This window comes from Staurois parvus, unplaced genomic scaffold, assembly GCF_062004578.1.
Source record: "Staurois parvus isolate SC_StPar_1 unplaced genomic scaffold, SC_StPar_1.0 ptg000102l, whole genome shotgun sequence".
In the NCBI taxonomy this organism is placed as follows: Eukaryota; Metazoa; Chordata; class Amphibia; order Anura; family Ranidae; genus Staurois; species Staurois parvus.
The window spans coordinates 5,684,829-5,702,478 of NW_028317898.1; the positions used below are offsets into that span (position 1 = coordinate 5,684,829).

Below are 17,650 nucleotides of genomic sequence, written 5' to 3' on the forward strand. Positions count from 1 at the left end.
CAAACAGCCCAACCAATATATATATGTATACAGTATATATCCAATACATTCTGCAAGTATTCATACAGTATATCAATAAATCATATATATTACATTTTCATCATTAAGCTTTCATTTATTCATCTTTACATCCCAAGGGACCAATGATTTGCCGCATGAACCTAAAAGACTCCCCCATGGGACTGCAGGGGAGGTGAGAGCCTATCAGCAAGCTTTCACAGGTACCCTTCCTAGATCAAAAAGAACAATGGGAAAATAGATGTCATGACTGTACTCAAAATGGTTGAATATCACATTATTGCTATCTGAGTGTGTAATTAAGAGCTCCACTATACAGTATATCTGTTTATTTCATAAGAATATATGTGGGTTTATTTTGGCCCTATAGTTCACCAAGTAGTATAAAATAACTATTATAGGTGCTTAAATGATAGATCCACAGTCCACACTTTCCAAACATCCACATAGAAGGACAGTCAGTTGTTTCTATGTTTATCGCTTGATGTTCTATATGTCCGCCACTAGATGTCACTCAGAACCATGTCATCCACATGCACACAAGGTGTCCAATCACTTAGCAGAATGATTGCAGGACAAGGAGCAGAAGCCGCTCTATATCTGGGGTTCCAAACTTTCTAAACAAAGGGCCAGTTTACTGTCCTTCAGTCTTTAGGGGGACCGGACTGTAGCTGACAGGAATACAAAATATTCCAGCATCAGTGGGAGTAAACAATCCCCTATCATTGCGTGACAGTGGGAGGAATTGTGCTGGGACAGACTAAAACATTTACTGTGAAAATGGCTTAAAGTAGCTTAACGTGTAATAAATTGCCTAAATCTCAATCGATTGACTTGAAACTTTGTACAGCCCAAGTTCTCAACATCCCAAATATGTCCTAGAAGTTTCATAGATTTTGGCCTTCCACAAAGAAAATGGGGGACCATAAGCTTGTTTTTTGGGGAGCTTAATGTGGCTTAATGTACAAAAAAGAGCTTAGATGTTTACCAATTTCCCCCAAACTTCACACAATAGAATACTCTATCTATGGCAACCTATTCTGAAAATTTCAGATCATTTGGTAAGTCACACCAAAAGTTATTCACGTTAAAGTGATATTAAAAGGCTGCTTTTTTTTAGCATAAAAATAACAAACGTGATACTTACCTCTTCTGATGCAGTTGGATTTGCACAGAGCAGCCCGGATCCTGCTCTTCTCAGGTCCCTCTTCTGTGCTCCTGGCCTCTCCCTCCTTTTCAGTGCCCCCACAGCAAGCAGCTTGCTATGGGGGCACCCGAGCTGTGTCACAGCTGTGTCCATTCAGACACAGAGCCCTGACTAAGCACCACCCCCTTTCTCCTCTGATTGGCTAGCTGACTTTGATTGACAGCAGTGGAATGGAAGTCACATGTTGACAAAGGTGGAATGGAAGTCACATGTTGCCAGGTGGAATGGAAATCACATGTTGCCTATCAAAAGTGGAGCTCCAGTCTGGAGCCAGATCCCTGTTTGAGCTGGTGCTGTTCATGTACATCTACCTGCTACCCACATTGGCTGAGTTTAGCATCCTGTCACTGTGAGAAGCTTGGATATCTGGATGGGTCATTCTCAGGGCTGCATGTAAAGGGGGATACCACCATTACTGCCTAACCTGAATCATTGAAGTGGATGGGTCATATTAATATACCTGGCAATTTGAAGGCTCATTGGCCCTTTGGGTCGCTGCAATAAGGTGAGGAGGCAATCCAGCCGTTGGAGGATCCTGATTTTTCACTCATACCACCTTCATCAGCAATATACAGTATGTGGTTCACTCGTTTGAAGAGTGCACAAGGGGACTTTTTCTCCATTATATATGAATGATTTAGTGGCACATTTTTCAGCAATATGTGGTTTTCTTTGAAAAGTTTTTTCTTTCACTATCTGTTATGGTGTTGGTGAACACTGCTTGTTTATGTGTTTGTGTTCACACTTATTTATCTCAATTAGGGATTGTATCCCACCAGCTAGACAACAATTGGTTGTCATTTATCACTTTGCTTTAACACATTGATGTGTTAGGAGGTCATGTGGTTTTAAAAGGTTTTTTTGTTATGAGGTTTTATGCTGACCATATCACTTTACTGCATTCACATTTGTTGTGAGTTATTTTTACAGGGCACTTTCTATTGAGGCACAATTTATGCCATTTATCTATCAAGTCACATTTTTTTCCCTGTTTTTGGGGAAGCATGTTTAGTTTTCACTTATTTATGTCATCATGTGATGTTTTTGTTTACACACGTATGTTTATTGATCTAAGTATCACATGATAATATTTATGTCGCTATGCATAAGATTATTGGTTTAATGTATATATTTATGGGTTCTATTTTGTTTATTTAGATACTATTTAGGGAGAGCAACACCATTTTTTTCATTGTTCATTAGCACATTCAGGTTTTAGTCAGGTGATAGCAGCCCCCCACATATATATATATATCTTTTTAGTGTATAGTTTGTGTAGTTGGAGTAGCGCAGGTGGTTTATCTATTAGTAATACGTATATTGTTTTTAAGGACAAACAAGGCTTTCTTTTCATGAACATTGTCTTGCAAAAAGTGCACATTTTATTCTGTAATTTGTCCTGTTTATAATGAAACTAAACTTATCACTGATATAAAGCATTGAAAAGGTTTTACAAATTAAATACATTTTTTTCACACAAAAAGATCTTTCTTTTGGTGGTATTTGATCACCTCTGAGGTTTTTATTTTTTTATGCTATAAACAAATAAATACCAAAAAGTTTGAAAAAAATTATATTTTTCAATTTTGGTTATAAGAAATATCCAGTAAACTCAAAGTTAGTCATACATTTAGGCTAAAATGTATTCTGCTATATGTCTTTTGCAAAAACAATCTCAATACATATATATTAATTGGTTTTAGTGAAAGTTATAGCATGTTATTTTTTGCCACAAATTTTTTGAATATGACAACTTTTTTTTTTAACACAAAGTTGTCACTTTAATGATATATTACTCATGCATGCCATGGGTATATGTGGAATAACACCCCAAAACACATTCTCCTACTTCTCCCAAGTATGGGGATACCACATGCGAGAGACTTTTTTGCAGCCTAGCTACATACAAGCCCCCAAAATCCAATGACCACCTCCAGGCTTTCAAAGGGCATATTTCCTCATATCACTTCCCCACTACCTACTACAGTGTCGGAGGCTCTAAAATGCTAGGATAGTACAAACACCCCCCAAATGATCCCTCTTTGGAAAGTAGACACCCCAAGGAATTTGATAAGAGGCATTGTGAGTATTTTACAGATATCATTTTTGTCACAGGGTTTTGAAAAAGAAAAAAAAATACATTTTTTTGTTTTCTTTCTTCATTTTCCAAAAACATATGGCAACAAATGAGATCTGTAAAACACTCACCATGCCTTTTAGCAAATACCTTGGAGCTTCTGCTATCCTGGCAGTTCAGGGCCAACATTAAAACTTATGCCACACATCACCCACTCTTGAAGACCAAGCCTTTTCTGACACTTCTTCTTCACATGCAAAAAACTGATTTTTGCTAGAAAATTACTTTGAAATATTATATATTTTTTTAAAGCAGAGGCCCTAGAGAATAAAATGTTGCGTGTTTATTTTTTTTACGTCACACAATATTTGCGCAGCGATTTTTTAAACGCTATTTTTTTGGGAAAAATACACTTTTTAGAATTTAATGCACAAAAACAAAATATATTGCTCAATTGTTTGATAAAATGTAAAAGATGGTGTTATGCTGAGTAAATAGATACCAAACATGACATGCTTTAAAATTGCACATGCCCATGCAATGACAACAAAGTTCATAGATTAGTATTATTGATAAGTGATGCTTTAAAAGCCTTTACAGGTCATCAATTTATATTTACACAGGAGGTCTAGTGCTAGAATTACTGCCCTCGATCTGACATTTGTGTCAATACCTCACATGCATGGTGCAACCACTGTTCACATACCGGCACAGGGTCAGCACTTGCGCATGTAGGGGGGCAAGGGTGCTTTTTTTTTTTTTCTTGACAGCTCCAATTGCTGGTATGTCTTTACACTTCAGCTGTCAGCAGGGGACCCTCTGACAGTCGCCACTCTCTGCTTAGAACAGCTATGAGAACCAAGCAGGCAGTGGTCATGTGATTGCTGAATTCTCATCCTTAGAACTGTCGGGGGACAGATTCAGCATCGAACCAATGCTGCATCCACCTGGGTTCGTATGATTTTTAAAAAAACATCACAAAAACACAGCCAAAAAGGCATTTTTACCGCGCTTTCTGAGCGTTTTTAAAGGACACGTGACTTAAAATCTGTACCAAAAACACTTCTCAGTGGCGTTTTTGAGGTGTTTTTGATTTCAATGGAAAGAAGTGTTTTTGAGGTGTTTTTCTAACTCCGCAAACATGCCCTAAAGATGCTGCAAGCAGGAGTTTTTACACGGCACCGCAATCGCATCGCCTCAGTGTGAAACATACATAGATATACATTCACATACACAGGGAAGCAATTTTCTTGAGCTTTTCAGGTGCTTTTTTTAACGCAAAACCGCTTGAAAAACTCCTCGGTCTGAAAGTTGCCTTAATTACCAGCTTTTTAAAAAAATGATATTTCTGCTGTTAGCAGGGAATCCTGCTGACAACTGAAATAAAGGAGCTTAAAGGTATCGAGCTCAGGTATTAGAGCATTTGCACAAGTACCGATACTTGTGCAAATGCTTAGTATCCTTATGTTTAAACACAGCACCCTATAGTGACCCAGAAAAGTTATCCACCTCTACCCTAGAAGGCTAATTGAACAAAATAATAAAACTTTTCCCTAAAACAAATAAATAACAATAAAATAAACAAAAAGATAAAATAAAACCCACATAAAAATATAAAACCATAAAAAATTGTCCCAAATATCCAAAATTCAAAAAATACAAAAATAATAAATAATCCAAAAAAATAATAATCCAGAAAAATAATAATCTAAAAAAATAATCCCCACAGGTGTAAATAATACTTTTCTTTCTTCTTTCATCAAACACTCCTTCTCAATATCCGCAAATCCTGATGACAGTACACCTCAAAAAGAAAAAACTTGACATAGTGTCATACCTTTTATATAATACAACACACGTGCCACGCAGCATGCAAAATCCTTTATAAATGTGTATACTCTATACACGAGTATCTATACACATGAAAATATTCTATAGTGAATATAGATATAAGTGAAACACACTCATATAAAAAAGTGTCAAAAACACCATGTGTAAAAACAACTCCCAATTAACACTGCAAGTGTGTATCTCAGTGATCCCCTGAACCCAAAACAACACTCTCCAACTCATATGCTGATGCCCACTTCCCAGCTGGGCGTGGCAGGGTTTGTGTTGATGCGTGGTGGGTGGAGCCGGTGAGTGATGGCCAGCTCTGTATATTGAGGAGCTCATCTGTATTGAAGAGACCGGCAGTCCGGGTACTTCTGAAAAAGTCATAGGAAGTGACGAAACGCGTCTGAGACATGTTTCCCTGAATCTGTCCACACTTGTATCCCTGTGAGGAGGAGCTGTTTTCACCCAGATTCTATGTGAGTTACTAATAAAGGAGGATATGTTATAGACTATCTGTGACTGTGGATTTTCTTGAGAATGGAAGAAAAACCCTAGCATTGGATAAAATCAGTTTGAGGAGAAATTAACCCAGAGTGGTGTCCTGCCTTGATGTTTTTGATATAGGGTAATTACCCATCAGCATATGAGTTGAAGAGTGTTGTTTTGGGTTCAGGGGATCACTGAGATACACACTTGCAGTGTTAATTGGGAGTTGTTTTTACACATGGTGTTTTTGACACTTTTTTATATGAGTGTGTTTCACTTATATCTATATTCACTATAGAATATTTGCATGTGTATAGATACTCCTGTATAGAGTATACACATTTATAAAGGATTTTGCATGCTGCGTGGCAGGTGTGTTGTATTATATAAAAGGTATGACACTATGTCAAGTTTTTTCTTTTTGAGGTGTACTGTCATCAGGATTTGCTGATATTGAGAAGGAGTGTTTGATGAAAGAAGAAAGAAAAGTATTATTTACACCTGTGGGGATTATTTTTTTAGATTATTATTTTTCTGGATTATTATTTTTTTGGATTATTTATTATTTTTGTATTTTTTGAATTTTGGATATTTGGGACAATTTTTTATGGTTTTATATTTTTATGTGGGTTTTATTTTATCTTTTTGTTTATTTTATTGTTATTTATTTGTTTTAGGGAAAAAGTTTTATTATTTTGTTAAATGCTTAGTATCGGCACCGATACCAATACCAGTATCCGTATTGGTGCAACCCTAAAAAAAAATCACAATCAACAATTTTTGATTAAAAACCAAAACCTTAAAGGCATAGTTCACTTTTACCAAAAAACTGCTTAAGTGGGCAAGCAGTGTCTGTACATAAAAACAAACTGTGCAACTCTGACCAAAGTTGGTCATGGTGTAGGCCACTTATGTACGTCCCAAAGCCTGATTGAAAAACTAAGTTGTCTCTGTGATATAAATTTTTTTTATATCTCTAATACATAAAAAGACAGTAATTTCTCTTTATACAGGGGTCTTTTTTCTAACTAATTCAGTATAAACTGAAGGGCAATTCTTTTGGTATAGATGCTCCACCAGTGTGTTACTTCCAGGGACTATTGTCCTATGATCCCCTCGATTTGCATAATTCCAGAGATGCAGAGCATAACAAATGTCAAAGGTCGGTTCCTTGTCCCAAACTTCATAGTACCGATTGAATGATCCGGGTCCAATAGGATAAAAATGTTCAGGGCTCAAGATAGTGATATTGCCACACATAAAATCCTCTTTTCCATTAAAGAAAGCCATATTACAAAACTGATTTCGAATACGAGTAAACAAAAATGGCCCTTGGTAGCCCCATATGTCACCACGATAATTTTTAACAAAGTCTTCCATACATTTCCAGGTGAACTCATGGTGGGAAGAGAAACCTAAAACAGCATTGCTAGAATACTGCTTTGACTCTGCAGCCAGAAAGCTGTGATGTGGTATGGGTCGAAGTGATATGAAATCAGTGTCCATGTAAATTCCACCATGTTTCCAAAGTAATGCTAACCTGCAGGCATCAGAACTGACATGGGCCCAGTATATTTCTTTTGCTGGATCAACCTGCAAATAAAATTGAGAGCCAGTTAGAAATAATAAAAAAAAAAATAACAGAATTCCAGTATTTTAAATATATAGCAAAATTTAACTTTGCACTGTTTAGTTGTGATCAAATGTTTTGCCACCTGTGTGTATAATAGGAATGTTACATTACGAATGCTGAACGTTGATGACAGATATAACGTACTAGTACCTGGCTCTTACACTTGGCACTGTACAGAAAAAGTTCACTGCAGTGTGCAGTGTTAAAAAAAAACCTACTATATTTTGTTAACCTTTAATTCTGCTTTTAAGGCACATCAAACAGTTTGAATGGTCTGGGTGCAGCAGTTTATATGATAAAGGGAGTTCTAAAGAAAGAGGGTGCACATGAGGTGTTCCTAGGCAGACTAGGTAGAGTTGGTGATATTATTCAAGAAGCTAATCTTTATACCCGGTTACGGAAAAGAGGATATAGCCATTCTTGTTTAAAGAAAACCTTTAATAAAGTTCATTAACAGGAGAGACGCTCCCTACTGTTTGGAAGATCAAAAATGAAAGACGATTCTAGGGTAAGGCTTATTACTACTTATACCAAACAGCATTCACAGATAAATAAAATTCTCCAGAAATATTGACCTCTTTTGTTGGCTGACACGACAGCAAGTAAATATATATCTCTAAACCCCATGGTTACATATAAACGAGCGCATTCTGTAAAAGATAAGTTAGTTCGGAGTCATTACAGTCCAAGTCTACCTAATCCTACCAGTAATACCGATTCCTTTTCCTGCCATAAATGTAATTTTTGCAGCCTTATGCCAAATTGTGGGGAAGTTCATCTCCCAGATGGTTCAGTCCACTGAATTAAATACAGAATTACCTGTCAAACACCAGCTATAGTTTATCTGATGAAATGCCTCTGTGCCTGTTTCTATGTGGGCAAAACAAAACGTCACTTTTTTGAACGAATAAGAGCTCACGTTTCCCTCATTAAAAATCATAAGATGGAAACTCCTATAAGTAGACATGTAGTTCTATACCATGACTTTGATCTAGGAATGATTAAATTCATGGCCCTTGAACATATTCCCCCACATGTACAAGGTGGGAATTATAACCAAATACTTCTCCAACTCGGGACACGATGGCTCTATAGGCCTAATGCTACTCAATACCTAGGCTTGAATGAATCCTTGAGTTTTAAACCTTTTTTATAATACACTTTTTGGCCCTGTCCTGCCTCCCCTTCTCCCATACAGAGATTAGATAATCATTCAAATGTTGTTGTTTTTTTCAATTACAGTCATAACAGTTTATTTATTTATGTAATTTGTATGTATAACTTGGTACTACAATCAGTGTTGGTATTTGTTTATATTCTTATTAGAATGATTTTTTGTTTAAAATTTGAATATGGTAATTTTTCTTGATTCTTAAGATGTGGACCCCCATGACTTTTCTGGATGTGAATTGTAAATGACTAATATATCCTATTAGAGCTTAACGTCCTTTTGGCAGTTGTACGGACGTCCAGGGCGTAGTCACCCTTCCACAACTTGGTTGACTCGCCTTTATATACAGCCGCAATTTCTACAAGGCTCCAAATAGTTTGAGATATAATATATTTAACTTAGAAGAACCTTTATCCAACCTGGAATTTATTATTACGTACTTAAACGCAGGAGATATAGAATGCACCTTCTGGTTAATTTTTTTATTTTTTGATCGATAGAGTTGGTGCCATTTTATTTTTTATTTTTGAGCATTTTTGATTCCAGTACTTAGGGTGCAATAGAGCAAAAGACTGTTTTGTCTTGACCAATCTCCAATTTGCTTAATTTTGATTTTCATTTTTTATTTAGTTATTCATGTTTTTGTTGACTAATTCTTTATAAAACTTCTTTTGGCCGTAATTTTTCTTTTTAGCCACAAGATGGCAGTAGAATTGGGATCTGGTTTAACCTGTTGCAGCCCAGCCACTGTATTAAAATGGTGGCAGGGCTGCGCAAAACCACGTTTTTAATCGTTTTGAACCGTGATCGGTTCCTGTCCTATCCTGTCCTGTGTTGACAGTTACACAGGACAGGATATGATGTCATTCTTCTCTGCCTGAGCACATTCCGTTCCAGACAGAGAAGAAGACAGAAGAATTGTGAGTACTAAGCACTACACTTACAGTTAGAACACACCTAGGACACATTTAACCCCTGATCGCCCCCCCCCCCCCAGTTAAGCCCTTCACTGCCCTGTCACCAGTGTCATTTATTACAGTGAACAGATTTTTACTGATCACTGTATTAGTGTCGCTGGCAATTTCTGATAGTATCAGCGCCCCTCCCAGATAGCGCCAGTTTGCCCGCTAGTACACCAGTAATCCCATTTAACCCCTTCATCACCCCCCAGTTAACCCCTTCACTGCCCTGTCACCAGTGTTATTGATTACAGTGAACAGAGTTTTACTCATCACTGTATTAGTGTCACTAGCGACTTCCGATAGTGTTAGCGTCAGTTTGCGCCCCTCCCAGATTGTGTCAGATTGCCACTAGTACACAAATAATCACATTTGACCCCTTGATTGCCAGGAACACGCTCACTTGCACGCTAAACCTCCATTGCTAGTATAGTGTCTGATTTGATCAATATCTTTGATCAGATCTGCGCTATACCAGCGTTCACATTACTATAGTATCCCCAAAAACGTAGCGTTAGCGGGATCAGCCCCGACACCTGCCAGCACCTGCGATTAGCCCCTACGCCCCCCCCTTCTCCCCCAGCAAGTGCAGTGTCAGTAGATAACTGTCACTTGATACATTACACACAAAACCGCAGTGTTCACAGAATCAGGCCTGATCTCTGTTAGCACTTGTCAGTAAATTTTTTGTAGCGGTTCAAGCAGGTGATCAAATACCACTGAAAGAAAGCTCTATTTGTGTGAAAGAAAGGACATAAATTTTGTTTGGGTGCAGCTTGGCATGACCGCGCAATTGTCAGTTAAACTAGTGCAGCGCTGTATAGCAAAAAATGGAATAAATTACAGTATCTATACCATAGTTTGTAGACACTATAACTTTCACACAAAGCAATCAATATACATTTATTGGGATTTTTATTACCAAAAACATGTAGCAGAATACATTTTGGCTTAAATTTATGACTAACTTTGAGTTTACGATATATTTTTTATAGCCGAAAGTAGAAAATAACGTTTTTTTTTCAAAATTTTGGTGATTTTTGATTATAGCGCAAAAAATAAAAAGCGCACAGGTGATCAAATACCACCAAAAGAAAGCTCTATTTCTGGGGAAAAAAAGACATAAATTTAATTTATGTATAGCATTGCATGACCGCACAATTGTCAGTTAAACTAATGCAGAGCTGTATAGCAAAAAATGGCATAAATTGCAGTATCTATACCAGGGGTCCTCAAACTATGGCCCGCGGGCCACATGCAGCTCGCTGAGGCCATTTATCCGGCCCGCCGGAAGGGGTGTATTTGCCACGAGGAAGGGACACTAAACTAAGTACAGGGGCGGGCAGGGGTTGCTATATCTTACTTGGCTCTGGTACCAGTCCCGCGATGATCCAGTCCAGGAAGCGCTGCTCCTTCATTCACTCCGGCCACTCCCTCACTCCTGCCGCTCGGCTCCGCCTCCTCACCGGTGATTGGGCGCCAGAACTGTAGCTCAGGAAAGGCACACAGGCAGCCAATCACCATCAAGGAGGCGGAGCTGAGCGAGTGCGGGAGAGGCCGGAGTGAAGGACAGCTGACAGGTAAGTGTGCCGTGCAGATGGTGCTGCCTCAACCAGGTATGCTGGCTGCAGCAGCACCATGCTGGAACAGGGGTCAGCAAGTTAAGTAACAGTGGGAGGAATAGTGCCCCATCATTGGTGTCACTGATACTAATGATGGGGCATTATTCCTCCCACTGACACCAATGATGGAACACTGTTCCTCCCCCCACTGACACCAATGATGGGGCACTATTCCTCCCCCCCACTGACACCAAAGATGGGGCACTATTCCTCCCCCCCCACTGACACCAATGATGGGGCACTAATCCCCCCCCACTGACAGCAACGATGGGGCACTATTCCTTCCTCCACTAACACCAACGATTGAACGCTATTCCTTTCCCCACTGACACCAATGATGGGGTACAATTCCTCCCACTGACACCAATGTTGGGACACTATTTCCCCCCGCACTGACACCAATGACGGTGCACTATTCCCCCCACTGACACCAGTGACGTACTATTCCTCCCACTGACACCAATGATGGGACACTATTCCTCCCACTGACACCAATGATGGGACACTATTCCTCCTGCTGACACCAATGTTGGGACACTATCCCCTTCCCCCACTGACACCAATGACGGGGCACTATTCCTCCCCCCACTGACACCAACAATGGGGCACTATTCCTCCCCCCACTGACACTAATGATGGGGCACGTTTCTTCCCACTGACACCAATGATGGGGCACTATTTCCCTCCATAAGACACACTTGGGGGGAAATGTCTGTGCGTCTTATGGAGCAGCCGGCCTAGTATTCCTGCCGCTGTTGTATGTCCGCAGCCTCTGGTCATCCCCTGTACTGAGTACAGGATATGACCAGAGACTGCAGACATAGTACAGGAGATGACCAGAGACTGCGGACACAGTACAGGAGATGATCAGAGACTGCGGACAGTGTCCGCAGTCTCTGGTTATCTCTTATACTATGTCCGCAGTCTCTGGTCATCTCCTGTACTGTGTCCGCAGTCTCTGGTCATCTCCTGTACTGTGTCCGCAGTCTCTGGTCATCTCCTGTACTGTGTCCGCAGTCTCTGGTCATCTCCTGTACTGTGTCCGCAGTCTCTGGTCATCTCCTGTACTGTGTCCGCAGTCTCCGGTCATCTCCTGTACTGTGTCTGCAGTCTCTGTTCATCCCCTGTACTGTGTCCGCAGTCTCTGGTCATCTCCTGTACAGTGTCCGCAGTCTCTGGTCATCTCCTGTACTGTGTCCGCAGTCTCTGGTCATCCCCTGTACTGTGTCCGCAGTCTCTGGTCATCTCCTGTACAGTGTCCGCAGTCTCTGGTCATCTCTGTACTGTGTCCGCAGTCTCTGGTCATCCCCTGTACTGTGTCCGCAGTCTCTGGTCATCCCCTGTACTGTGTCCGCAGTCTCTGGTCATCCCCTGCACTGTGTCCGCAGTCTCTGGTCATCCCCTGTACTGTGTCCGCAGTCTCTGGCCATCTCCTGTACTGTGTCCGCAGTCTCTGATCATCTCCTGTACTGTGTCCGCAGTCTCTGGTCCATCTCCTGTACTGTGTCCGCAGTCTCTGGTCATCTCCTGTACTGTGTCCGCAGTCTCTGGTCATCTCCTGTACTGTGTCCGCAGTCTCTGGTCATCTCCTGTACTGTGTCCGCAGTCTCTGGTCATCCCCTGTACTGTGTCCGCAGTCTCTGGTCATCCCCTGTACTGTGTCTGCAGTCTCTGGTCATCTCCTGTACAGTGTCTGCAGTCTCTGGTCATCTCCTGTACTGTGTCCGCAGTCTCTGGTCATCTCCTGTACTGTGTCCGCAGTCTCTGGTCATCCCCTGTACTGTGTCCGCAGTCTCTGGTCATCTCCTGTACTATGTCCACATTAGTTCATTGTTTTGTTTTTTTTTTAAATTATAGTCCGGCCTTCTAATGGTCTGAAGGACAGTGAACTGGCCCCGTTTAAAAAGTTTGAGGACCCCTGATCTATACCATAGTTTGTAGACGCTATGACTTTCACACAAAGCAATCGATATACACTTATTGGGATTTTTTTTACCAAAGACATGTAGCAGAATACATTTTGGCCTAAATTTATGACTAACTTTGAGTTTACTATATATTTTTTATAGCCAAAATTAAAATATACAGTTTTTTTCAAAATTTTCGTGTTTATTTTGTTTATAGCGCAAAAAAATAAAAAGCGCACAGGTGATCAAATACCACCAAAAGAAAGCTCTATTTGTGTGAAAAAAAAGGACATAAATTTCGTTTGGATACAGCATTGCATGACCGCGCAATTATCAGTTGAATTAGTGCAGCGCCAAACAGCAAAAAAAGGCCTGGTCAGGAAGGGGGGTAAATCCTCAGGAGGGCAAGTGGTTATCCAATCCAGCTTTGCTGAAATTCCACCAGTTTTGTTCCCTCCCTTAATGAGTCATGTCCTGTCAGTCTTTCATTGTAGTAATATAATACTGGCTCACACATGTGCAGTAGAGCCTTTGCACATGCGCAGTTGTACCTCAGACGTCCGCACCCGGCCGATGATGTCATATGTCGGCCGGCGTGGAGGATATAAAAGAGGGCAGGAAATTAAAAAATGGTCTTTCTGTTAATCAGCAGTGCACACTGAGTATCTTGGAGGCTGTTTTGGATCTGAACAAAGGTATTTAGATTGATCTATTTAATGGGAGGGCTTAAAAAAACTAGAAAATCTATAATTTCTGCGGAAATTGTGCGAAGTGTTCTTGACTCCACCAGTAGTCTACAACTCACACTCTAGCTTTCGTCACTCTGCTGCCTGCTCACACACCTGGGCTCCTATGGCAACTCACTCTACAGCAAGGGCAGAGAAGAGCGGTTAAAAACAAACTGCTCCAACTTGTTCACTTCACTGGCGGTTGCCATCTTCAAACGGTTGTAGTTTAAAAACTATAAATCCTACACCGAAGAGCTTTATATTGTGAGAATCACAAGACCCAGAACTACATTTCGATGCATAGTATATCTCTGAAATATTAAACATGAAGGCACAGTCGCAGTTTAGAAATTGCCCTTCAAATTTGAGGTGGCTACAGTGGAGTTTCAATGAATGTCAATGGGCGGCGTGAGTTGCAAACAAATGGTCATATTGTGAAAACTATCAGGACTATGACTTAGCCTTGGACATTTTTAGTGCCAGCAGGGATATCTGAACGTTTTGATATAAGATTTGTGTAGGTGGGCTTGAAAATGAGGGAGTGGTGGCAGTTTAGAAATCATGTCCTGATTTTTCAGCTCACACTCAAGCTTTTGTCAGCTCCCACTCTAGTTTTGAACATTCCGCCATTCATTCCTATGGGACCAATTTCACCACAAAAACGCCGATATTTTGTGAAACGTTCCACAAAATAATAGTACACCAATCGGGAACAATCCGCATGTTTCGGTATATTACTGTCTATGTAGTGTAAAAACTGTGGGAGGAGTTAGGGTGGTAATTTTGGCTATAATAATAAGAATATATATGTGAGATAACAGTAAGTGGTCTTGCCATACAAGAACACTTAAATAGTGACTTCTCTGTCACCTGAGGGCCTGCTTTATATTGCATTCTTACAGTAGTGATTATTTTTTCAGCTAATATTGTCTGGTTGTTGTCCTTTGCTGACACCTAGTGGTGGAATTGGAAATTGATCTTCAATTAAAATCTTTTCTCCCCACATTTTACTTGAATTGCAATATTTTAACAGGTAAAATCCATTGATTTAACTTTAACCCTTCATTAACTTATAACCCTTTCCTTATACTCTGTTTTGGAATTAAATTAATCTTTTGATCCCCCTATGTTTATACCTAGATGGATATATGATGCCCATTATATTTTCTAACCTTATCCCGTTACGCTTAGACGGATATTTGATGGCCATTATATTCTTCAACCTTTTTTGGACATTATAGGCCAATTAGACCTTTAGACAGAATATACTTTTATATTTCTCTGCAATTTTCAACAAGTAAAATTGACTAAGTTCATTTTCATTAACATTTCTTGATTTCTTTTTTTAAATTAAATTAGTTTCTGATCTTTGTCTATCCTATTTTGTCTAGATGGATGTTTGATGTCCATTGTTTCCTCTCCTATGGTTGTGAACGTATAGGTCAAATAGATCTTTGTTAGGTTAAACCTATATATCCTTCTAAAGCATTTAACAGGTAAAATTGCCCAAAGTTTACCTCAACCTATTGAATTATGATCTCTTCATATCTTCCGTTAAATATAATTAATCTTTTTTTTTGTCTTTCCCATTATGCCTAGATGATATTTGATGCCCATTATATCCTCTACAACTGATTTGGACGTGTAGGCCAATTAAGATCTATTTTAGGTCAGTTTCTCCTATCTTCGTGAGCTTTCACATCCACGGTGAGCCATTGAGTCTTATATATATATATATAAAATTGATTAAATACCTTGTATTGGATATATTAAAGTTGTTTGGTAATTGAACAATTAATTTTCCTTTGATATACCTTTAGACTGCCTTGGCAGTAGAAATTTCCACAAAAATTATTCCCTGAAGAAGCCCATGAGGGAGAAACATGTAGGGAGTAACTACATTTACCTAACCAAGTTTGAATCTCAGTTGGTATTCTTAGAACTGAAATTGTTTTTATATTTCTGTATTTTTTTCCTTTCTTGTGTTTTTTACAAACATGCGAAATAAAAATTAGATAACTTTTTAATGTTTGGCATTCATGTCCATGTACCCTGAAAGTCCCATCTTCTCTACTGAATATTTAGAGTTGGTGATCACGAAGAGGAAGTCTGGCACATATTGGTGTTGCACAAACCTATAAGGGTTAGAATTATAAGTTTGAACAAGATTCATATTGTAATTGTCACCAAGTGGAGGAAATTGGGAAAGTTGTCATTGAGGAATGCAAGAAATGTATGAGTGTTCACTGGATGGTTTCATAGGAGGTAGTTACAATAGTGAGACTTCAGTATGATGAGTGTGTGTGTATATATGTGTGCACGTGTGTGTGTGTATGTATGTAAGTATGATAGGGACTTTAGAAAGTAAAAGTAAACTCCTTGAGGGCAAGCCAAGAACTCATTTGAATGTAGAGTGTATATACAGTATATATAGTACAAGGGGGTAGTGTCAGCCTTCCTGTACCAGGCCCAACCCCGCCAATACAGCAGGGGACTATTTAATGCCTTTTGGGTGCAGGTAGAGTAATCCTCCACAGTGCGGTCCCCAACAATTAAATTAAAGCCTTTCCTATATCAATGTACTGTGGCATACTGGGACTTTAATTTAATCTGTGCAAAACACAGTGCTGCAGATTACTCTGCCTACTCCTGTCCCATTAATACTCCCATTTATCTGAAAAGTCAGACAGTAGGGTGATCCTTAAAATTAGAAAACAAAACAACCCCACATGGGTATAATTCTCTTTTCTAGGTTCTCTGTTTTAACCACTTCCAGTCCGGACACTTTTACCCCCTTCCTGACCACGGCAATTTTCAGCTTTCAGCGCTATCACACTTTGAATGACAATTGCTCAGTCATGCAACACTGTACCCATATGAATTTTTTACCATTTTTTTGAGACAGATAAAACTTTATTTTGGTGGTATTTATTCACTGCTGGGATTTTTATTTTTTTTGCTATGTAAATGAAAACGTCCAAAAATTTTGAAAAAAGTGTTTTTCTTATAAAATTTTGCAAATAAATAATATTTCATAATAAATCTTGGCCAAGATTTATTCTGCAAAATACTCACCATGCTTCTTATCAAATTCTTTGGAGTGTCTACTTTCCAAAAAGGGGTCATTTGGGGGGGGGGGGGGTTGGTGCTATCCTGGCATTTCAGGGCCTCCGAAACTATGATAGGTAGTCAGGAAGTGTAATGAGGAAATAAAGCCCTTTAAAAGCCTGAAGGTGCTTATTGGATTTTGGGGTCCTGTACTTAGCTAGACTGCCAAAATGTCTCACATCATATTTGTCATGTATTATGAAGAAATGTTATTTATTTGCTAAATTTTATAACAGAAACGAAGAAAAGTGCGTTTTTTTTAAAAGTTTCAGTTTTCTTTTTGTTTTATTTAGCAAAAAATAAAAACTCAGCAGTGATTAAATACCACCAAAAGAAAGCTCTATTTTTGTGAAAAAAAGAAAAAAAATTTCATATGGGTACAGTGTTGCATGACCGTGCAATTGTCATTCAAAGTGCGACAGCACTGAAAGCTGAAATTTGGCCTGGGCAAGAAGGGAGTAAAGGTGCCCGGTATTGAAGAGGTTAATCTACCCAAGTTGACCAAAAAACCCCCCCCCCACAAAAATACAAAATGCAAAACGTATAATAAAAACCATCAAAAGTGCAAAACTAATAAAAAGGAACTCCAGAAATGGATTGATAAAGCCCTTTAAAATCCTGAAGGTGCTTATTGGATTTTGGGGTCCTGTACTTGGCTAGACTGCCGAAACGTCTCACATGTGGTACCCCCATACGTGGGAGAAGTAGCAGAATGTATTTTGGGGAGTAATTCCACATATAGCCATGGCATGTGTGAGCAGTAAATCATTTAAGTGACAATTTTGTTTAAAAAAAAAAAATGTTTTTTGGCATTTTCCAAAAACTCGTGGTAAAAAAATAAATTCATCTATTGATGCAACATGCCTCTCAGCAAATAATTTGGCGTGTCTATTTTCCA

General features: G+C 39.2%; 1 protein-coding gene across 1 annotated transcript in view; it reads right to left on the reverse strand.

The window, feature by feature from the left end:
* Positions 1–6,467: 6,467 nt before the first annotated feature.
* LOC149467763 (alpha-1,4-N-acetylglucosaminyltransferase-like) overlaps positions 6,468–17,650 on the reverse strand; it is a 35,475-nt gene continuing 24,292 nt past the window's right edge. Inside the window, exon 2 of the mRNA XM_089671261.1 lies at positions 6,468–7,217. Within this exon, the coding sequence (XP_089527387.1) occupies positions 6,630–7,217 (588 nt within the window). The 3' untranslated portion in view covers positions 6,468–6,629. The remainder of the gene's footprint in view (positions 7,218–17,650) is intronic.